A 24,861-nucleotide genomic window follows, 5' to 3' on the forward strand; every position below is an offset into this window, starting at 1 on the left:
CAGCTTTGATTGCATATATTCAGAGGCTTTAAAAACAATGTCTTGCAGTAGAAGGGCAATATGGAGAAGTGTTTTAGTGTTACAGCATCCACAGTTTTTGGATGGAGGTTCATTTTTTTTGCAGTCCTTTGGTGTGTCTGATAGTTGCTTTGTATTTGTGGAATGCTGAATCAATGCAAATCACACACTTCCTCTGACTGGTGTTTGCTATGGTGTTACTTAAACTACCATGTTTACCGTGGTAAAGTTGGGCATAAAGAGACCTGAGGGAGCTGTGCTTGTTTAGTTGAACCTGACTTTAGCTTGTTATAGCTTCCCAGGGAGTCACAGATAAGGTTTAGAACCTGACCGAGGACGTTTCCCTGCTCCCTTGTTCCGTGCAGTGTGTTATGACAGGATACGGTGTGGTGGGAAAGCTGAGGAAGCTGGAGTCATCCAGAGCGCTTAGACACATTGTCTGTGATACAGGATCTAGAATTATAGCCAATCCAGCATAATACTGAAAACCATTATATTCACATAAAGATAATTACTGAACTGTTGGTTTGTGTACATATAGCTCATTTAACATATCTGAGGGAGTCAGCATAGTTTGATTTATAAAGCAGCAGATGAGAAGAGATCAGAGTTTTCTCCTTAGCTCTGCAAATGACTGGTGGAGTGGAGCAGTATTGGCTCTCGACCTCTCTGGGTATGTGCATCGCTGCCCCTGCAGTTCTTATGGTCTGTATTAGCATCATTACACGGTTTTGGCTTTTTTCAAGCATTGTCTTAAATGAGGAGGATTTGTTCAGGCCATTAAGCCTGAAACTTTATACTTAGGCATCTTTTACTCAATTGTTTGGCCAAAGATATCCGTTTGGGTAGTTTTACTTTCTAACAGTGCAGCTAATGTGTATTGCAGTTGTAGTGAAGCACTCTTGAAAAAAAACTGATATTGTATACCATGGAGGAATGTGTATCTGCTTTTTATATCTTGTTTCTGTAATTTATCAAACGAAGAATGCTTGGTGTAAAGCAGAAGATTTTTGTGAGTGTGAGGGCTTTTTTCTATGAGTAATGCATTACCTCTACAAGAGACTGTAATTTCCTACCCGAGGTACTTGTACAGCATAGTTTCATTCTGTGGAACATCAGCCTTTTGTAACATATAACCTGAGTATAAATTGTAAAAGGCTGATGCTACCAATAATGCTTAATTATAGGTCTTTGATAATGCTGGCATTGGAAAGGTGGCATTCTGCATGCCTTTATTAGCTTCCTATCTAACTCTACTATAAAGTTACTGTCTCCTAAAGAGTTTATATTAATACCTGGGAAGTCACATTTTTTATGAAATTTCCATTGCAATACAATTTGGTTGTATGTAGGTCAGAATCCAGGTTTGTTTGCTCTGGATTTTTTCTTTTTTTCTTTTTGATTGCTAAGAGTGATTATAAAAAAGGGGCTAATCTTTTACAAAAATCTGTTGTAAGAGAAAATGAATTCTACTTGTAAGAGGCTATTTTTTTTGTTCTATATAACTATTTTCCTTGTAGATGATATATTACAGTTTAAAAGATGTAATTATCTATGTTCAGTGTTTAACCATGATGTTCCTACAATAGAGACCTTTGTTCTCCAGAAAAATAAAGTGTAGTCAGTAGTTTGATAAAATACTTCACAAAAATAATTTTCTGATTTCAATGCCATTAGTTTTTAACATCTAATTAATGAAAATGATTGAATGTGCAGGAGCTAATCTCCCAAGTAGCAACAATTAGCAGACAGAAATATGGCAGTGCACAATACTGTTTGTCTTGCCAGTCTCTAAATGTTGAAGTGCATGGCAATCAGTGTGCCTTTTGAGATATTCAGGAATAAATTCTGGTTTTCAGTGTGCAAAAGATTAGACAGTTAATTTTCCTATTGTAATTTTAAATACTGGTGAGTTGCTAAGCAGCTCTCTTATACTCTTCACTCTTTATATGCTTTATATGCAAATTTTCAGTCAAACCCCGTTGCTGTATACATTGGCATTTTGCATCAGAAGACAGTGGAGAAGAAAATGAGCTACAGACTATGGATTTTGCATTTCTTTGTGAACTGGCCGAATATATATTTTTATTGAAGTTTATGTGAACCAGAGTTTTTCAGTTTTTCATGGACTGCATGTAAATTCTCGAGTCAACTTTTGCAGGTTAGGGCAGGCAACCTTCCATGAAACATAGTGGGAGTTTTATATGGATAACTCCTGCAAGAGTTTGCTCCAGTGATTGCTGTTAGGTGTTGTTCTGGGTGATAAATTTGTTCCAATTACGTACTCCTTGTCTTTGCAGTGTTCTGGATGATGAGGGGAGCAGCCTGCGTCAGCAGAAGCTTGACAGGCAGGTAAGATTTTGGAGGGGGATCTACTTGCTCTCTGAATTCTAGATCTTGGGTCTATATCTGGTAATTGATAGAAGATTGCATCCTCTGATTAGGGAATGCAAAAGAGAGGTCTGTGGAGGTTACAGCTTTCTTAGAAGTCTAACTTCCATTAAAATTTTTCTTATGACTGTGGTTTGAGTGATTCTCATTTCCACTGCCTTGGACTTGTTTTAAGCTGGCTGACTTACAATATATTTGTTACTCCTTTGATGGACCAGAAGGGACAAGAGGTTCTGGCAGACATGCCAGCCAACAGAGGTTTACCACAAAGTTTTTACATACTTTCCTGTTCATTCCATGGATTTAGCCCTTGTGGCTGTAAACTAGTGGCACTATGTGCTATGTTGCCTATTTTGCTACTGTATTCCTACATGACTTGTACAAGACAGTGATTCAGAATCTCTTCCATGAAATCTCAGGGAATTTTGCCATCAGGTTTTAATGGGGTTTGAGGTTTTCACTTTTCTTTTGGTCCCTTTTTCACAAAACTTTTTCATGTTTATAGTTAAACGTTGTGAGTTTAATTTTATGTTTTTCTATATGTTTCTGTTCCCATTGTTTTATCAGCTTGCATGTCTACCAGCATCTCATTTTCAAATTCGAATACTTTCTATTTATGCCATAATCCTGTACTAGATTCTGATCATTTTGAAGTCCACTCTCCATTCTTGTTCTTCAGTTTTAGTCCATCTCCTTTCTAAAAGCAAAAAATCACTGTACAGGAGCGGGGAAATGGTAAGGTAATGGATAAGTAAAATTAACAGTTCAGTTCTCTAAGGTTCTAGAAGAGGGCTCAAAGCGAGAGGTGCCTATGGTGCCATCAGATGCTGAAGGTTTGGGGTTTTCAGCAGGTCTAGCTGAGAAATTCAAGTGTTTAATTAAAGTTTATTTTGTATAGTTGTTAAATTAGGCTCACGTCGAGCATTATCACTTGATTCTAGTTTGCAGATTACCTGCTTTTAATTTACAGAAACTTAAGTTGGCATCTCTGCCTCATGCCCTTGCTTACCCTCCCATTGCTTCACAGCCAGTACTCTCACACTGGTGTTTTCCCAAGGGTTATTTCCAAGCAAGCTCTGACAGTTGGTAGACTGCTCAGAAAGATCTATTTTAATTACTTCTGTTTTCAGCAGAAGGTGTTTTAGCAGTGGGTTGGTTATGTTTTTTTGGAAAGATTTCCTGTAACCCGATATCCCAATATCTCACTTGCCAACTGCTGCCACTGGAAAACTGGAGAAGGTGTAAAGATATCCATTGATTTTCATCATAGATTGCTACTGTTTGGAGTCCAGTAACAGGTGCTTTTCTTTCTATTTTCCTCAGCGAGCGTTGCTAGAACAGAAGCAGAAAAAAAAGCGCCAGGAGCCATTAATGGTTCAGTCCAATGTGGACAGTCGCACAAGGACGCGCAGAATGAAACATTCGGAAGAACAAGCACCATTGGTTGAATCGTATCTTAACAGCAACAGCAGCACCATATATCATGGTATATGAATGTGATCTATTGCATGTATATTTACTGAAAGTCACAGTATGATGGTCACCATGTTAAATTTATGCTAATGAGAACAAAGGTTGTTGGTTTGGATTTTTTAGTAAATAATTGATGTCCTTCACTTGTGTTTGGGGATAAAAACATCAGAACTTGCAGTGCTAGCCTAACAGGAGGGAGTGAGGTAACTAGCTGCCATTTCAGTGCTGGGGGGAAGAGAGAGTGGCTTGTCCCTTCTGCCATGAATATTTAAGTGTCTTCAGCCTTGGTTCCTACTGAAGTAAAGCTTATGCTGTTCCACTCTATGTATTCCTCTGTACATAATTTTGCTTAAGCCTGACAGTGTTAATGATAATTTTGAAACCTGTTAACTAATTTCAGCTAAGTTTGAATATAATAATTTCAAAGATACTGTGTTTCTGCAAGGTTCATTAAAATAGGCGAGTAGGTAGAGAAGAACATTTCAAGCTTGTACAATGTGGTCTACGCTTTCTTATTAAAGATTACAGAATCCAGAAGTTACAGAGACACTTCAGGTATCACAGCCATAGGGAAAAAATTATAATGCCATTTCTGTATTGTTAGACCTCAAAGAATTTAATAATCAGAAATAAATCCTAAGGAAATTAGTTGTTACTTAGTTCTGTGCTCATATGGCCCATGCTTGTTGGCCTCCTAATGAGGTTAGGTGCGTACTTTTCTTCAGAATTTCCAAGAGGGAAGCTTGGCTAACCCTGGTTCAATATTGTGTCTCTTGTAGACCTCATTCCAGGTTGCTAACACCTCCAAGAGTTATAGAGAATAGTAATTTTCAAATTTTATTGTTTTGCAGATTGTTAAGTCAAATTTGATTCATAAGGGATTCATAAGCCTCAATAGCAAAAGGCTTTCTTCCCTGAGTATCGATGGGTATGTGCTACACAGAATTAGTATAAGGGAAAAAAAGAGAGTAGGGGACATGAGCTGAAATCTGCTGGTACTGGGAATGCAGTTGGCTGTTTTCAGGTTGGGAATGCTAACTAGGTGGCAGAGCACTTCAGGTTTAATGTCTAAAACCCAAAACCTTGTGAATCTACCTCTGGAAAAAAAACCCAAACCAACCAGTATCCTAAACAAACAAACAAACAAAACCTTAATTCATCATTCAATTCAGACTTCTGTCAAGTATACTGCACGTGCTATACTTTTCATCTGCCCTATCATTTCATTTTCATTTGGTGGTCACGTATTTCAACAAGGTGATGGCAGGTATTTACTGGACTAACTAATCATGCTATGAGAAGTGCAGGTTTCAGAGTCTCTGCCCCCATTTTGCAATTGGTGTAATTTTTTGGTGTGGTTACAGCTACAGAATTTATTGTTAGAAACTGGAAATTGCATTGATTAAATGTTAAAGCTTCATTAATAATAGACCCTTTTTTATCTTGCTTCTGCAAGCAGATAGGCTACCATAAGTGATTTCAGATGGAGAATTATTTTTTCTCTTAGTATTATTTTAATTATGTTTTTTCTAATAAATATTAAAAGCATTAGTAGTATTTCTCTCTCTTTACTGTCTTTTTCTCAGGGTCTGGGAAGAAAATTTTTAAGATGAAACTAAATTGCTTTCCAGTCTGACCTAAGAATTTGATTTAGCATAGAATTTGAATTTGGGTTTTTTTAATTTTTTTTTAATCAGAGAAAACAATTTTTCTCTTTTGTCTTTCACTCAATAGCTTATCAAAGGTACAGAACTGTTCTAAGAAATAGTATCTTATGGTACAGGGGTGCCATCGTATACTAAACCTTCTGTATTTTCAGTTGAACAAGGCTTTAATTTTCACAGATCAGAGAAACAGACATTATCATCCCATAAATGGTAGCAAATTTCATATCTGCACTAACTGAGCTAAATCTTGCAACAGTTTGCACCAGAGTGGACTTTCTGACTTAAGTGAGATTAACTGTGCTCTTAAGGTAAAAGTGACACTTCCTGTAATGTTATATACCACACCATTTACTGGAATACTTATTAATGTATTCTCCTTAAATCAGTTTGTTCTAAATTTGTTTCTCAAACCCCATCAAAATTTCACAAGGTTTCAGAGAAGCAAAAAAATATGGTAATGTTTCTCATATTCAACCCAGAGTTTGTTAATTCCTTGTTAAAGCCAATTTAGGAGAATTTAATTACCTAGTAAAGTGTTTTATTGCCTTGTAAAATCCTTTGTTAGGACCATTGCTTTTGAAAATACTGTAAGAACTCCAGAAGTGTCCTTTTTTGGTGTGGTCCTCTCTGGGAATGTGCTTAGTGTCTTAGGTTACACTGTTTGCATGGTATGTAGTTGGGTTTTGATGGCCATTTTTAACTATGGTATTCAGCTTCAGGGTTGGCACTTTTTTCCCCTTCAATGAAAACATTTGTATGTGGGAGTGTCGGATGCATGAGACAGCTGGGCTGTTTCTAAAGAACTATTCTGCTCTTTTCCGTTCATTTGTTTCTGTTATGGGCATGCTGATTTTAAGTTAAGAATGACTCTTTGATGGGAGTTGATGGTCTGCTGAATGAACTACATTGCTTGGATGAGCATGTTTGTGAAATCAATTCCTGTACTGCAAATGCTACAAAAAGAACACTTCTTTCCACCTATCATCCTCCTCTACTCTCTTTTTTTCCTTGTACTAATTCTGTGTAGTACAAAAGTACTTGTTGATTTCAACAAATAATTGGATGCCTGTGTGGAGATCTCTCTATGGTACTTTGAGCAAAGTAGGTCAGAGATAACATCTCAGCAATTCTGAGACGTTAGGCTTTCTGCACTCGGAAATTTTCTCATACGCTGCCATAGCTTATTCTGATGCAGTTACCTGTGCTGCAATGGTTCCCCGATGGGCAACTCTACTCTGGAATAAAAACTCGTTTAATTCCAGAATAATTATCAGAGTGTGGAGTAAAAAGTCAAAGTAACTTTTGTTCTGGAATAGAACATCGGCCTGGTGAGCTATTTGTAGGTAGATACAGTGGAACAGCATATTTTGCTAGTTAAGCTGATCATAAGTTTTTCCACAGAAAGGAGCCCTTGGCTGCTTTTGAACCTCTGCAGGGAGTTGCAGGGTGATTGCTGCTAGTCCTCTGGCTGCACATGTATTTTGCTTCATGTAGCTTGGAGCCGAAGGGAAGTGCAAATAAATCTAAGATGCAATAGGATGGAGGGGTATTAATTAAGGGCTGTGACTGAGCTCAGCTGGGGCAGCTCACAAAGGGGGATAATACAGATGTGGCTTTCCTACACTTGTATTGCTCAGGATTGAAGATGCTGGGACCAGTTTAATTCCGCATGAAACTGAGCAGGTACAGGGCTCTTCTGAGTTTCTTTTTTGTTACTTTAATAAATACTGAAATGGCTCTGCTGAAAGCCTGTCTCCACGAAGTAAGGAGGAGTATTGCCAGGATCACCATAGTTTTTCCTAGGTACCTTCAAAGCAGTGAGGTGACATCTTGGTAGGATGAAATGGTATGTCTCTTCCTTGCCAAGTGTTACTAGTAATTCCTCTGGGTGCTGTGAGACTTCTAAGGAGAATGGGTGCCCTTCCACTGGGGAAGTGGCTCTGCAGAATTCACCATGTACAAGTCTCCAGACAGATCATTTCTTAGTTCCTGCCCATGTCTCACCTACAGGTAAAAGTTTTCAGATCCTGTAGCTTGTAAATGACTTGCATGTAGTATACCTTTTAAAAACCTTTTGGTTGTTGGCATAATGCCTAATTAACTAACAACAACAAATATTTGAGTTATCTGCGGGAACTGTCATGAATTAGGTTGAACAGGCCAACTCGAGATAAAATGAATCCTTGGCACTCTGGTCCATGAGTGGTTAGTTTGAGCTCAAGTATTAGCCAGTGGTAACACAGCGCTTGTCTGTCAGCATCTGTAGGTCAGGTAGGATCAGGCGTGCAGGAAATTGCTTTTGTTACTTGGAAAGGATGATAGAGATATATTTCGTGGGAACAGAACCTCTTGTTTTATAATCTGTGCATCTAGGAACATAGGCACAGTAGTAGAAGTAGTTTCATGGCAGCATTTCTAGATAAGTCTGGGACAAAGCGGAGTATATGGAGGTAACAGAAAGTGTTCATGTAAAATGATGAATGCAGAGTCCTTTTTTTTTCCTTTTTTCCCCCCCCACTGAAACGGGGGTATTAATATAGTTTTGGGACCACACTTGTAGGTTAGACCCTAAATTATCTGCATGCCATTTCAAGCAATAGGTATCCTTCCATTAACTTCCATGATGTTTGGTTCCAGTTGTTACTATTACAAATAAGGCCTCTCTCTTGCAGTACCAAATACAACTTCAGCGCTATTTCATCATTATAAATAGCAAAATAAGAACCAATAACATTTTGTATTGCTATTAAGTTTACATTGTATATAAAAGACAACATTTATTCACTGGAATAAATGTAATCCTTCTGTGTAAGAGAGATCACTTACAAACTGCTTTGTCTTCTCTTTCTTGTGTTCTGTATTTTCGATTTGGTGTCCTTCATAAGGACATATTGCTACCTATTTGTTTAAAGTTTTTATTAAATTTTGCTTGCCATTCCATAATGCCTCACAGTCACATCTGCTGGTTTGTTTTCATGTATCTCAACACCACTTATTTTGTGAAGTTTGTTGAAAACCCGAACAAACATTTTAGCCTGATATGACATTGCAGAGTTCTGCTATGAGTACAGTTCTTTTCAATCTGGATTGCAAATACATACTGAGTGTTCCTGGAGCGAAGTAGCATGCAGAGATACACTAGTTACTGCAACAATTTAATTACATTATTTAATTACACTTAATGCAAATTATGAAAGCCCATTTTTACAGAGAAGAGTAATTTTACTTCTGTGAAAATGGTGAATTTCCATTGGGAAGTGATTTTTCTTTTCACAGCACTGAGGAAGGCAGTGATTTGAATGAGTGCCAGATACGCTTTCATTAATATTACCATCCTTTGTTGCAGCTGTGGCTTTTTTTTTTTTTAAGACTTGAAATTAAAAATGTTTTCAATTAGATCCTCTCAGAGTAATTTTCATGGCAACTTCCAATTTAGAGATTTACATTAACCATGTGTAAAAAGGCAAAATTACTTTCTTACTTCTTTGACATTTGGCAGCACATCTAGAGGTAATGGTTGTGTGGTGTGTCGAACAGACTTCTGATGACAAGTCATAGCTCTGGATTGTTAAATTTGATGTGTCATTCTGCTCCTTTACCATGAAAGATGAGAATTTTCTCATGACTATCAAGCTGTCAACTTTATAAGATGACATCAGTTAACCATTCATTTAAAAAAACCATGTATTTGCATGTTCATCAAAACAGTGTCTTGCCATCCCTGTTTTCCACTGACCTTGAAATGAGAAGGTATTAGTTTACTTTTTGAGGATAGCAAGGAATGTTCTGTGCACAAGACTATTAATACTGAGAGATCAGGCAGCACTCCAAGTATCATGTGGGCAAAATACCTAACTTCCAATAAGCATATATTCTGAAACCTCCCTTTCAGCCGCAGTCTCTTCACCTTCATCTGTTAAAGCATCTTTTTGATTTATCAGCAAGTCCTTACTGCACTAGTACATTTCCAAACTAAACAAACTAGCCTGGCAGCAACGATCAGAGAGCAGCGGTAGCAAGTGGTTTAGAGGTCTTTTGTGGTTCTTGGTACTGAAAGATTTGAGAGGGAAGTTTAGAGGCAATTGCTCACAATTGCTTGAAAAACTGCCTTCTCTTTGCTTTAAAGTTCCACTTAAAATATATTTACTTTCAGTTACCACTTCACAACTAGCCATTATTTTCTGTCCTCTGTCAATCTCGGTGCTGGGAAGCAGCAGGGGCCAGGAGGTGAGGGTGACCCCAGCACAGGCAATGCCCTCGCAGATGGGGCACCATCCCACAAGCTCTGAACATGGCGGGCAGAGCCGGCTGCTGCTAACGGGATCCTCAGCAGTCTCAGACACAGCAAGGGATGAACCGGGGCCACAGCCCTCCAAGGTGCCAGTCAGGGCGGAAAGGAGACAGGGCCAGGAGACAAGGCTGCAGCATACATATGAGGGGTCCATCGAGCAGATGAGGTACCTACGGGATAGTGCCAGGGTCCTCCCAGGAGACACAGCTGGGAAGCAGCACACCTACAGCTTAGCCCCAGGCTGAGCTGAAATAGAGCCCGTGGCCCGTGGGCAGGGTGTGGGTAGAAGCCCCCAGGGAGGCTTGTCAGGGCAATTAAAGCCTACTTGTGCCCTCAGGGCCCTGATACACAAAATAATTATGTAATTTCTTACTGTCCTTAATCTTCCTGGTGTAGGTTTTTCATAGATATTTTTAGCTTTCCTTATTAGTTGTCTGCTTTCCCAGGGAGTCTTAATTCATTGCTATTAACTCTCCATTTCGCATAGTCCCTTTTCTTTCCCCCTCCCTGGGGGCAGACAGCAGATATCTGGGCATTAAGAAGAATCTTTTGTTTAATTCCTTCCTTTGTTCTTTGTGAGGAAATCTTCTTATAGCAATGAGCTTTTGAGAATGTCCTTAAGCAGCACCAGGTTCTCATGTACACTTGTTCCTTTTTTCTGAGCCCATTCACATTCAGTTTCACTTATGAGTATTTTCACCTTTGTAAAATCAGCCTGAACAACACACCAGTGTTCGATACCTAAACTGCAAAGGGCCACAGGGAATTTATGGGCAATGTAATTTTTTGGGAATCTGGAATCTGACTGTAAGTTACTAGTAGCAGGGGTAATGCCTTTGATTATAAGCATTTTGAAGCAGAAATCAAATCTTTGTATGTGATTAAATAGTACCTAACATACGAGAGTCCTTGCCCTAATTCAGGCCCTTGTATTTAACTCATTTTATTGTCCATATAAAACTGATAAAAATACTTAATCGCATTGAAAAATAGACTGGGTTTGCCCATCTTCAGAATGTTTCTGATAGAATCCAGAATCTTTTAGATGACTGTAGAAATGCTAGACCAGTTCAGAATCTAAGTTGATCAAATAAAGTAATAATGAATGACAGCCCAAATAAGCAGCAAGATTCACTAAGGCCAGACCTTTACAAAGTAAAATAGCAAGCCATTCTTGTAGCATCTCAGACAACAGTAAGAAAAGGACAACCAATTTGCATTGATGTGTTAAGGTACACCCTGACTGAACTGTAGTTTATCTTTCTTTGCATGATACTCATTCTGGATTTCACTTTTACTGTTGAGAGGACATTGGTAAATAGAATTAATATTTGCCTTATACAGTTGAGCTAATGATTTGCATCACATACCTCATCGTTTGGTTCAACCTCTTTCTACTACGGGTGTTTTCCAGACAGACTGCACAAATTCTTAATGTATCCATTTAAAAAAATCTTTTTGTGATTTTTCATTCGCTTCATTCTTTGCACAATGTACTGATCAAACCCACTTTTTTTTAGCACATGGCATTTTTATGTGATAGGGATTGCTAAGTTATGATTAATAGATTTTTTGTTTCTTCCTGTAAGATCATAAGAGTGTGCAAGCACTCATATAAAGAAAAATGGTCATGCAAATTGAAAAAAAAAAATCTGCATTTTCATTGCATGCTACTTTGAAACTAATTTCCTGTGTGAACGTCTCATCATGAAGGCCAGATGGAAAAACATGCTTTTCATTTTCATTCACTGAAATATGTGTGGATAACTATCTTTCAATATTTTTTTTTCAATTCTGTGTTGTCTGCATCACAGATTATTCACTTCCTTACAAATTGCATCCTCTTGTTTGATTGTGTGTTGTAGCTTTATCCCCTTAACATGCAGTGTTGTCCAGTGCAGAACTGGTTCATGGGAGATGCTTCTTTTTCCCACTTTTAGCAGTTAGAGCATTGGTGATGCAAGGCAAAGCCAGGACACTGTCCTTCTCTGCTTCGATGCAAGTCCTTCTACACTCACCTTGTATTATGTTAATAGACTATTTGTTTGTTGTTCCTTTTTTCTTTTCAGCTCAGATCCTGAATTAATATCACAATCTGTGCTCTTTTCTGTCTCCCCAAAAGTATTTTTTTATAATACCGTATTGAGGTTAGTAGTCAGTACTTGATTTAATGAACGTGGGTGAATAACACTAAAATTAAAATCATGTCATTATTTTATTTGAAAGCTTGCCATTTATCTCAAAACTATTTCTTACAGTTTATGAATCCAAATGAGAATGAAACACCAGATCTGAGAGTCCAGCGTTATTTGCTGTTTGGAATTCTGTCTCACCACAACACATGCTCTTCCATTTTTGTCTTGTCTAAATGCAAATCCTAGTACAAACAAATAATTCTAATAGAAAAGGAAAATCTGTGTGTTTTTTTTTTTAAGTGAAGATTTTAACAATTTGGGATGGGGCACATGGAGTATCGGGCTAGATTTTCAAATGTAGTCTCCTATTGGTTAAGATAACTATCAATAGGGATTTTTAAAGTTGCCTAAATTTCTTTTTGTATTGAAATTAATGCACTTTTGAGTGACAGTCTTTGAAACGCCATCCCTGTATAGCTGCATTTAAGGTTCTTAATTTATTTGTCCTGTGGTACTGCTATCATTGTTTTTAACTTTTTAACATCTAACTAAGGACATAATCATACTGTCATATCAGTGAATATTATCTAGGGAGGCCAGTTTATCTCATTTTCCTTACTCAGGCTTTCTTGCGGGGAACGGTAAATTGTTTTATGGGGCTATCTAGAGTCTGCGGAGAAAGCAGGTTAGAGTTTGCCTCAAGGTTCCCATTGTGCTGAGAAGGGAAATTCTTGTCAGACTGTTAGTGATCCAAAGATGTAGTAGAGGGCAGAGGGGAGGACATTTGATCCCCTGACATGTTTGAGGATAACCATTGCCTTTACGAATTGCTCAATTATCCCTTCATCTCCACAAAGACAAACCAGAAGGAGTGCTGGTTCAATACGTTCAAAGCTCCCATGCTAATGACCAGCTGCAGAGTGAGTATGGAGGATGTTAGAAATGGTTGTTCTTACAATTCACCAGGGCAGGAGAAAGCACTGGAAAGAGAGCATTTTTTTTTTTTACTTTGCTCCACATCTAAATCTGTTGGACCCACTGAGCAAGGTAGGTCCACGGATCTCTCTCTGTAGGTCAGCAGGCTTCAGAAGGTAGCCCATTGCCCACTCCTCTGCAAGGATCAAAGTCTTGACTGGCCCTGTTGACAGGGACTGCTGTGCTGCATAAACTTCACTTCCTACTACGCTTCAGTGGGCAGCACTTATGTGTGAGGTATTTGGGGAGGTGAGCACTTATGGGCAGGGGAAGTCCCATCCTTACCCTGTGCTCAGCTGCAAGTATGTAGCCAAGTCCCCTAGAACTCAGTGCTGTCCTGAACTGAATTTGTACAGTCAGTAGCAAAACTACATAATTCCTCTGATATCTGCAGTCACAAGAGAAAACATTAGTGAGCAGATGAGCCTTAGCCAAGGTCTGCTATTTGCTGAATAGTTAATAGCTAAGAATAAGATGGCGGGGTTTTGTGGTGGAGATAGTATTTTGGGATTTGATTTGGGTTTATTTTAGAGGTAGTACTTTAAATGTAATGTTAAAGCTCAGAAAAGCATCCTTTAGAAACAGGAAATTCTGTGCCAATTCCTTTCATGACCCCAGCTGCAGTATCTGCACATTTATGGTTTAAATCTTATTTTGCAGCCTCCATCACTTATGTCTGAAAGTCCTGTTTACCACAGACAGCAGTGATGGTATATGCTCAAAGTGGCTGCTGGACTGAAATTGTGTTCTCTGCCTTATACGGTAAAGCAATGGCAATATTTCCTTCTCTGGGCTTTGGAGCTCCATCACTGTACTTATAATCAGATATCTCTTGCTGAAAGTTATGAGGCAAAAGTAATTCAAAAAGCTTCAGGCTTTTACTTGTTAGATCAAAGGATGGCTGACAAGATAGTGCAGATAAGTCTTTAACTTTTCAATTAACAATGTCAGAATGTTTCATCCTTTGCTGATTAATCATTGCTTTGGACCAAGTAAATGATGCTTCATCTGAGTGAATGAATATGGCCATATTTAAAAGGATTTAGAGAACTGTCTGCTCATTTAATATAGGTCATTTGTGAAGTACTGCATTTAATTATAAAGTGGATTATTATCTTTACAACAATGAAAAGAACACACCCTAGTTTTTAAAGAGAGGCTGAGCTACAAATATAAGACAGATTGCTGGCTTGGCAAATCACATGTACTTAAAGACTGTGGAGCTGGGACTCTTTGGTTCCCTGCTTAGTCCGAGGCTGCCATGCCTGTGGAAATAGGACCCAGTGTACTGCCTTTTATGTGCCATTTTCCCTGGTGTCCTGTGCACTCGCTCCTTTGGTTATGTCTTATTCATTTCCGGTGCTTCTTTACTGCAATCTTGTGATTAGTGTATGATAAAGACAGGAATGAGGAGTTGGCCAGTGACAAGCTGTTTCTTTGGGCTTTTAGTCACTCCTCTACTAATTTAAAGTATATTCTCTGTAAAACTTGAACTCTTCCTCTACGTAATGAGAAAAGGAGCGTGTGTTTATTGAGTGACTCAGATGTTCATTGTGTTATGAATGTAATGCTATTCGTAACAGATTTGCTGTGCTGGGGAAGGTAGCTGTGGGTTTGTAAGCTACAGTCCACACAGACATGGCTAAATCTGTTTCATCTTACTCCTCTGAGAATCTCCTTGGTGTTTCTGTTGCTGTTCATGTGCATGAAGGATTTGGTGAACAGGAAAGTTGCCTCACAGGCCAGAAGCCTAGGGAGAATTTCCCCCTTCAAAGAGAGATTACTGGCAGTCCACACGTCATTGAGCATCATTAGGTCTTTTGGGGGTTTATGAAGTTTGTCGGGATATTTTTAAAGTAATTTTATGGGCAACCAGTTCTTTCCGGTAAGGTTCCTTAGTGGACTTTTTTTATCCTTTTAAAGAAAGCACTTTAGTTTTGGGAAAAAGAAAGGGATGGTGGGAGGCCCCAAGTGCCAGGGTGATACTCCTCTGAGGTAAACCACAGTCACTACGTGAAGCCAGCGGGGCTTAGCAATTAACAGTGACCAGCAGCTGGCACCAAGATTTCTTAGTGTCCACCTACAGGTTGTTTTGTTTGGGGTGTGAAGTTTGATGGTTCCTTTATGTATTTCACAAAGGTAATTGCTTTTATGCCTTTGTAAACTCAATATTATTTCACTTCAAGGCTTGGCCTGGCCAGAAGAAAGAGTTATTGTGTGTGTTGCTTTCACAGATTCAAATATTGACCTCAAAGCATGTCGTGCTTTTAGAAAATGATAAAGCCTCTTTTTGCTTTGAAAACAACTAGCATTACATGAATTATGCTGACATTCACAGTTTATGCAATGCACATTATGTTGAGACTTCTAAGGAATTAATTAATTTCTGTATGTTACAAAGTAGGAGGAATTTTTAATTTCAGCTTGGGTATAGTTTCACCATAAAATGCATGGCCGTTCTCATCATACTGTGATGTATACAATTGTGCAAGATGTGTTTTGAAAATAGCTCTTGTTTACAGGGTTCGGAGGTAGCTTTAAGCATAGGCACTACAAAGTCTAAATAAAATTTTTCTGCCTTCATGCTGCCCCTGTTGATGATCAGTCTGGCAGAGCTTTACTGTGAGTAAAAGTGCTTCCTGCAGTAGCTCAGCAACACATTAATATTCTGATGTCACTTTTGGCCTGAAAGTTAGGAGCTGATATATTATTGGAACGAGGAAAAAAGTTAGGAAATACATCCCAGCTCACCTAACACTTTCAGGTTTTTACTGTAGCTTTGCAAATTCTGGTTTATTTGAGTCTCCTCTCTGCATGAATTGCCTGAAATACCAAACAAACTCTGCTATGCCTGCTTACTTTTTTATGCCTTCACAGAGTTCTCAATTCATTCTCTCTTGTCTCTCTCCCTCTTTGTTTCTCTCTTCTCTCTCTCTCTGTTCTTCTTTTTGGTGGGGTACCCTGAATCTCTCAAGCAGTGCAGGAGGCCGAACAGGAAGATACAAAGGTGGTAGTGGATACCCAAGCTCCGAAACCAACTAAAAAAACCAGGGCAGCAGCTGCGAGCTGTCAGACTGGCAGCACCAGAAAGGAGAAAAAAGGGAAACACAAAGGTTAGCTGCATGCGGCTGAATGTCAGATGTTGAATTGACTGCAAAATACTATTTTTTTATTTATTTGAATTTCTGAAAATTGCCTGAAAGTCATTCCTTGAAATTTTTATGAGATTGAAAAATGTGAGTGACTTGGTCTTGTCTCGGCATGTACAACCTGGGAGTGAAGGAGGGCTAAAATTTGTAAACTGAGACTTTTCCAAAGGAGAGTGTTTGTTCAAATTGCAGAGGAGGAAAAAAGTACTGATGAAAAGATGCTGGTGTTTTCCTGCAGTGTTAAAGAAATTAGAACCATCTTACACCAATGTGGTTTTTTAGACTATCTGCATGTAATGTAATTTGGAGAAGCAGCCTTAAATTGCAGTCATTTCTGTCCAGACTCTTACTGAGGTTTAAACTATACAAATTAGAGGTTAAGTGGGCATTTTGAAAATCAATTCAACAAAACCAAGATAACATCCTTAAAAGGGTTCTTCAAGTTGTTAATTCAGTGTTACTCCATCCCACCTGGTCGACATATGGGAGGTGTTTGTACGAAAAATTTTCTGCAATGACTTTGGGTAAGATTAGGTAGACAAAAAAAATACACTATTGATAATGACAAAAGGGTAAGTAGAATTGACATTGCCATTATTAGATTTACTGTTTGAGCTACATAGACTAGATGGAAGCAGTAACATGAGCCACTTTAGAAGTATTCAAATTTTATACATATATATGCACACACAAAAAGAGAGAGGTTTTTATACTGCATACAGTTTCTTTTTATTTGATGGCAAATGACTTAATGAAATTAATAAATACCTTTCCAATAATTTGCAGTTCTTGGATGAGGCCACTGTAACACCATCCTGCCTGGACTGGACTGTATTCCTGTCTGTGTATGTCCAACAGTCTCTCCATTATTGCTTAACTAAGAAAATAGTGTGTATCCTTGACAAGTCTATTTCAAGATAGCAATGACTAATAAGAGTAATTATTGAGGTCAGAGTATTGGGGATATATCTATAGGGATTTTGCAGGACTTGAGCCTACCTTATCAAAATCCTTTACACATCCTTTACATATTGCAGCTTCATTCTTGAGATCTGAATCTACAGCAGCTCTATGTCTGTAGTCCCTCTGGCTGCAAAGGAAGCCCTAGGTTAGACAGGCTTTAGAGTCTGGCCCTGGGGGTAAAGACTTCATTCATATATTTGAAAAAAAGATGGTGTGTGTCAATACCTAGACTTAAAATAATACGTAAAAGTCAAAAGTAAAATTAAGTGAATGTAAAAATTGTTGGCAAAAAAAGTGAACAGAAAGCTAATGTTTCTCAACTTAATGTAAAAAGTAATGCCACTCCAGCATAGTAATACAGATGCCAAATTTTATTTTGAAGTACATATTGCTGAAGAGTAAAAGTTCTTTTACTAGTTTAAAAGAAAACCTATCTTAGGTTGTAACTGAGCATTGTGTGGGCTAATACTTAAATCATGGTTACTGCAAAACCTCGAGGCTCTGTTTCATCTCATATAATGCCTGTTTTGCCTTTATGGGGTGTCTATGTCTGTACCATGTTCAGAACTTAAGATATTGTGCGGGTCAGTTACAGTAGGTTTGATTTGACAAATTTGCATTGTGTAACGCTAACGTGTGTATACATTCATACGTTTTCTAGGCAGTTTTCTGATGAGCTCTTGGCTAAAATATTCCATGAACAAAATCCTAGCTACAGGCCTAGTGAGGCACGTAGCAAGAAACAGTAATCATTTGAGTGTGTGATTTCCAGGGCTGTTCTGCAGACACTGGTCACGTGCATGCTGGGGCTGCATTTGCTGGATAGCTCTCTCTGAACTTGTCTGCTAGATGTGGGCAAGTTACTCCATGAGTAGTGTGTGCTTACTGTGAAGGAGTTGCAGTTTTTTTATTCTCCCACAGCAGGTAGCACCTAGTATTTTTCTCATATGCCAATAATATTTTTGTTCATTTTCTGAAAAATTCCCCAAACAGGCAAACGTTGGCATATTTTAATAGAAGCAAGTTGTGTTAGTAAAAGCAATGTCACTTTATGTAGACTGAGAACTTTTGCATGCTGATGCTGCTCTATGTGTTGGAAACTACTATTGTTAGCTATAGAAACCTCGGCTTCTGCTGCAGTTCTTACTGCTCATCCTGCTATGCTATGCGTGGTCTTCCCTGGCCTTCAGCGTTTGCCCATCAATTGCATCTTATGTTTGTTTCCATAGAGTGGAGCTGTTATTCATCAATTACACTAAAGAAAAATTTGAATACCTCCTCTCCTGAAGTTTATGTTGATGATTAGTAGCAAATCTCAAGTAACAAATATCCCTGTCAGTTAAAGTATGTTCAGAGCGTACACTTGGCACCTTCTCATCCAGCTCATCTACTTTTTCTGCACACTGGTATTTAACTGTTAATTAATGTATAATTTCACCCTAGGAATCATATCTAGTTTACCTTTGATAGTGTTGTAAACTTAGAGTGTTTGCAGGGGATTATAACTGGATTTCCAGTCTTGCATCCTTATTGAAGCTGCAAAATATTTTGTTATTGGATGAAAAAGTAAAACCGAATGCGACTTGAAAATTCCGGAGGGATTTTACTGATCAGTCCACTACAGACATAGCTAATTTGTGTTACTTAGGAATGAAGAAGATGCAAGTGGTAGCAGCACCCTGTAGTGGAACTTGTATAATTTTTCAGTTACTTTTAAGAGTAAGTGTGAGTTATAAATATATAGATTTTATAATAATATGGAATGGATTTGCTAATAACTTCAGATCTAACTAATGAAAATGGATGAAGGTTAAATGGTTTTATACCATTTTGTGGCACAAGAGATTCTGTTGGAGGAAGTTCATTGGTAATTAGACCAAATCTTGGAAGTTTTAGGTTCTGCTTTTAGCTTTGCAATTGCTTCAGGTTTTGTCTCCACTCTGACTGCTCTGTAACCTTTGCATGTCTTGTAAACGAGCAGGATGAATGCTGAGGGGTGAATGCACTTTACATGCTAAAATAGCATTTTAAAGGTTTCTGATGGTATTTAGCTATAGTGAGCATTACCTTTCTAAGCATAGCCAAGCTCTTTGTGCTTTAAGGAAAAACCTTTAGACCAGATCTGATGAATAATAAGCTAATTCAGGGCAAAAATCATTGAATTATACATGAATAGCTCTTGAAGCTGTAGTGTAATGATTTTAGTCTGGTCTTAGGTGTGTAATGTTTTTTTAAGAAGTGGCTCAAAGAATGATGAAACTATGATCAGAACAATGTGCTAAAGACAAAAGCAAGGGAAATACTAGGTTTAATGAGGTTATGGTGACATAAGACAAGAAAAGGAATGTGGCTAATTGCTCATATAGAGCTGATTGTGCCTCTCAAGTTAGGGGTCAGTGCATTTTGTAATTCTGTGATGGGTAGTATGGTATTTAGCAATTTTTTCTAAATCTGTGGTTATTACTGGTATTTCATTCTTAACGGTAGTAACCAGTATACACTGTGCCTATTTTTAAAAAGAAACATCATTTTTGTGGGACAGAGCCTGCAAATGCAGTAAATTGATGACATTTTGTAGTAGCTTAGCTCATTAAACTGGTATTTCTGAAAGCTTTGGTCTCCCAGTTCATTGACATAATATTCAGCATTGGAAAAAACCCAAAATGTAACAAATTAATATGTAAAATGGTTGTCTTTCCAGTGGAGATAGCGGATCAAATTCTGGTTTGATTTGTGATGCTAGTGAGGGTTGATTAAGGATATTAGTGAACCTGGTGTACAGTATTGCTAGATGGTTCAACAGAAAAATAATACAAACAAGTGAAAATAGTTGCAGCAGGAACCTATGAAAAGTATGCACACTCCATAGTATTACAAATACAAACCCAGAGCATCTTAGATATCAAATACCTTGATAATTCTTTCAAAATTGAGATTCCTGAAAGTATTACAGGTACGTAGTGGTGTGGGGTTTTTTGTTTGTTTGGGTTTTTTCCCCAATATAGGTTTGTGAAGAATAAATAAATATACTGGATAAAGTGCTTTTTTGGCTATGCGCAATGAATGGGGCAAAAACAAATCAGGAAGATAAAATGGAACCTTTAAAAAGACCCAGAAAACCATGCAAAGCCAACAGTTAATTCAAAGTGAAATCTGATACGAAAATTCATGAATCATTCTGTGAAAAGTTGTTGTTGGTTGGTTGGTTGGTTTTGTTTTTTTTCCTAGCGCTCTTGCACTTAGAGCATGTAAGTGCATTCTAGGAAAACCCTGCTCTGAACTGCACTGGTTCACTCACTGCCGTGGTGAAAATGAAGATTTTTGTCACTGAAATCAGGAATCTGGATGTATTTAAAATGTTCAAATAAACAATATCTTCCCAGCAATTTTCCTCTTACGTTGTACATTAAATGTATATAGTATGTTGGGTATTCCCTGCTGTCTTTGAGAGTCAGAAAGCAAATGAGCTGCTCTGACACACAGCACTTTCTCTGCCAGGATGGCTATTTCACGTTTTGATTTGGTTTGCTGCTTCTGTGTTTCTTTTCTCTCTTTCACGCCTGTCTGTCTGTTTTGATTTGTGCATCCTGTCCCATTTTTATATGTAACAAGCAACTACATTAACGCTGGCTGACTAAGAAAGCAGCACTATTTATTGGGTAAGAAGCATCATTTCTCACTGTAACACTTCCTTGCTGACGGGGGGAGGGAAGTTCATGTGTAGAGAAGATTTATCTCGGCTTCCCTGTGCATTAAAGAGAAAGGGTAGGAGGAACAATAACTTAGTTTCCACCATGAAAAGTCCTGTTATTTCTAGGTCTGACAACTGTTTCAGGCTGTGCTTTGGCAACACATGAACTTGATTGTGAAGAGGTCATTTTGGCCTCCTGAGGATAGAGATTTATGAAAGTACAGTTCCTGCTACAGTTTTGTAGATTTCATCAAAGTGAATGTAGAGCTTGGTGTGCAAGCACTTGCTTTTAGTGACCTGATCTAGTGTTAACAATAGTCCTTCTTTTGATAGAAGTTTGGACTAAATCACCTCCAGAGGTCCTTTCCTAAAAAAATTTCTATTTGCCCCCTTTCCCTATAAACAAATCCCTTTGTGATTTTGCAGTTGCTTGAACCCATATCAGTGGATGCGCAGCCCCGATGAGAACAGGCATATACTGGGAAATGGCTTACAAAATACTGACAGCTACAATATACGTAAAGTTATTCAGTCCTAAAAAATAGACCAAAAAATGCTTTTCCCCTCTTCAAACATTCTGTTTTTTCAGTAAATTCCTTTTGAGGAGAGGTTCATCCAACAGTGATTTTTTTAGAGAGAGAGAGAGAGAGAATTTTTTTTTAATTTTTTTTTTTTAAAGCAATGGAGTTCTAAATTTCTAGAAGATGTAATTTTGTGTTATTTCATTCTAGCCATTTTATTAGAGCTTCCTAAGCAATCATTCTGAGAAAGAACTTTTTTCACTTATTGATTTGTGTAATACTACTTTCTTGTACCACTGTTCTGGAAGTAAACGTTATTATACTCAGTGGTCACACTTCTTGATAAATGCAGATTTAAAAAAAATATAATCAACTGTTGTTTTGGCTTTTTAATTTAAAATGTAGATCACTTGAGACAATAAAATCAGAAGCAGGGTTTGCTTTAAGCCAAGTTCTTTAAAGGATGGAACCTCTGTTTGGTCTAGTGTCAGTCTAGTAAGAACAGCTATTTCTGAGGACAGACTCCTTGTCTTTGACCTCGGAGTAGGCCAGCCAGCCTTTGAAGGGTTATGCTGCCATCCCTAAGTTGGAGGAAGAACTGCTCTGCAGTGTTCTTGAAGAGCAATTGCAATTGCAGCGTTGCTGCTGGCCACAGCCTTGAGTATTATCCACGTGGATATGACTTATGTGTCAGACCAGTGGCTTATCAAACCTGCTATCTTGCCTTTGAAGGCACATTTAAAAAAAAAAAAAAAAAAAAAGAAAATTTTCTAGTGTGCCTGCATTTGCTGCCAGCACATTTGTAGAGGAAGGACATACTTGTAGAACCCTTGTTGTATGTAACTGAGGTCAGAAAATGTGACTTGAGAATTTTCTCTTCCAGAGACCTCCTGCCTGACCTCAGTCAACTCTTCAGCTCTGATCTGCACAGGGCTTAAGCATTTCTTAAAACTTAGTCTGTGAGCAATATGCCTGACTTCATATGTTGAATTTGTCTCTTAAATGCTTTATAAAATGAGAACAGGAATTTTTGTATCCTGCAGTTCCTCATTTGTAAAGTAGGGACAGAAATACTTGTTTTCTATGCTATGTTCCTTTCCTGATACGTAATCTTGTTTGCCATTCAGTCACTAAGCTCAATTAGTTCTCTCTGATGTACGATACTTTTCTTTTTAGTTTCTTTCTTAGTTTGCAAATGTCTATGAAGAAATTCTTAATTTATTATAACAGTTATTTTCAAATAATTTAGAAATCTCTCTTTTCATGGTGGCCTAGGTGCACTAAAGACTCTCTGTAAATAATCAGTTGATCGTTCTTTCCTGTACTTACAAGTTCATGTAAAAGAACCAATGGGAAATAACATTTGCTGAAAATCTTTTCACAGCAAAATGTTTGCATGTATAAATACATGCAGAGAGGAACATGATGTGTATAAATACAATTAGATTCTTTTCCTTGAAGATCCAATTACTGGGGATTCATGTAGTATATAGTGAAATACTTAAATAATGTTTTGGAGAGCTGACTCACTATGCTTATGCCTGTAATTTGCTGCTGGGTAGTTTGTCACATATTTAATCTGTAACTAATTTTTTCAAGACTACCATTGTGCATCGTGCACTACTGTCAGATAGCAAAACCTTTCCTCACGTTTCGTCTCGTACTTGTCTATAAGTGGTGGCCACATATATTAGCTGCCCCTCTGAACTTTCCCTGGTCATACATAGCTTGGTAGTATGTAGTCTTTTCCTCCCATTTGACCTTCTCCCTCCACCCCCTAAAAATTTTAAATATTCTTTCTTGATTATCTCTTGAGTAATGAAATAATCAAAATTGTGGTTCTGGCCTATCCTCTTTAATTTTCTTATTCTGTAATAAGAAATATTGCTGTAATATTATCGTGTCATTAGACTGTGATGACTTTGAGAGTTTATCTGATGGGTTGTCTAGAAATGCTTAATTTCTGTCCAGTTTTGAGAGGAAGTTCCACTCAGACCTATTCTGTTACAGATTCTGGGTTTAGACAGTACTATTCAACAGACTGATCTAAGCCTTGTGTTCAGCATGACTATACCCTTAGTTTCCCACTTGCAAATAGGGTTAGGAAGTGTATTTCTTTCCTGCAAAATAATTTTGAAGATTGCGAAGCTGAAATAAAAATGCACGAGGCTTAAATGGATACCCAGAACTGCACTTGTAATGCTCTATTAGTGCGATTGTGTGGGGAAAAAAAACCACCCCAAAACAACCTCTAGATCTGTAGAGCCAAGGAGGAGGGATGTACTTCAGGATCTATAGCCTTCATCCCATGTAGTCTATACTTGCTTAGTTTGTCAGACAGAAATTTCATAACTACATCTAGTAGAACTGAGATGACTCATCTATATTCATTTTAGCATCTATCTGTAGGACGTATCAAAATGGTTGGAAACTGTTCAGCAGAAAGCTGCTGGGGATGTAGGATAGAGAAATGTGTGTCTGGTGACCCTCCCATAGAGATACTTCCTTTAGTTGCTGGATTGGAATAATAAAACAAGGTCTCGACTTCATACCCTTGAAATGTATTGTCATTACTAAATCCAGTGAGACTGAATGGATTTTGGGTTGTTGGTCCATCCTTTAGAAGCTGAAGTTTCAAACAGGCCTAATGTGGTATCACATAAGGCACGAAAGCTTAGATTTGTTTCTCGTATGTCATAAACACGAAGCAAAATTTTGCCACTTTATTCCTCTTCCAAGGCTTTCAGTAGCAGTTCTCTTCTTTATTTTTCCCATACCTTTTTCTCTCTCCCCTCATTCCAGACCTGGATCTTGTGAATTTTTTTGTGTAGATAGTTAACATTTTTTGTGTTTACAGCAAAAGAAGAAAAAATCCTATCTAAAAATCCCATACCTGAGATCAAAGTTAAGTTCATGTCCACCTAATGTATTTTGAATTTCTTAGAATTTAGATTAATTCAGGTTATAAAAACATTCTATGTGGTAGTTTAGATTACCAGCTTTTAAGAGCATGGTACTGTCTATTTATAAATATTGTCTAGAAGATTTTAGGTGCTAACAGAATACAGGCATTGATAAATAGTCATTTATAGGATGGAAATGCCAGTGAATGCCAATTTTCTAATGCATTTTTTTCATTATCTCTTTGTTTTCGTTTCTGGTACCTCTGGGTTTCATCTGAGACGTGGCCGTGTCAAAGTTTACCAGAAGGCCTTTGCTGAAGGGACTGGTATTCTGGGGATTGTTTCAGTCTTCCTCTTTCCTCCCTGCCCTCCTTCACATTTGCCTCTCAAAAACTCCTTTTCTTAGTAGCAGGTATTCAAGGACATATCTATCAGTTTTTTTTCTACCTGATTTTTGGGAAAAGCTGTAGAAAACGCTGACTGTAGCAATAAAGACTTTCTTTTTGGCACAGCCCGCTCAGTTTCTTTGCCTCTTTTGACCCTGTCCTTAAACTGGGAAGCTTGTAACTATAGACATGAATGGTTTGTTTTATTGCACAGTGAACCATCCTTCCAGTAAGTGGGTGAAAAGGAGTCAGCGAGGCAAAAAAAGTGAGAACATAGGGAGAGATCTGCCTTGAGTAT

General features: G+C 37.9%; 1 protein-coding gene across 1 annotated transcript in view; it reads left to right on the forward strand.

Annotated features, from left to right (window-relative positions):
- Nucleotides 1-2,350: 2,350 nt before the first annotated feature.
- Nucleotides 2,351-24,861, forward strand: part of LOC103914590 (tubby protein homolog) — a 40,287-nt gene continuing 17,776 nt past the window's right edge. The window contains exons 1-2 of the mRNA XM_009321264.1: nt 2,351-2,370; nt 3,733-3,895. Coding sequence (XP_009319539.1) covers nt 3,781-3,895 — 115 coding nt within the window. The 5' untranslated portion in view covers nt 2,351-2,370; nt 3,733-3,780. The remainder of the gene's footprint in view (nt 2,371-3,732; nt 3,896-24,861) is intronic.

Source organism: Pygoscelis adeliae, unplaced genomic scaffold (genome assembly GCF_000699105.1).
Source record: "Pygoscelis adeliae isolate BGI_AS28 unplaced genomic scaffold, ASM69910v1 Scaffold870, whole genome shotgun sequence".
Classification (NCBI taxonomy): Eukaryota; Metazoa; Chordata; class Aves; order Sphenisciformes; family Spheniscidae; genus Pygoscelis; species Pygoscelis adeliae.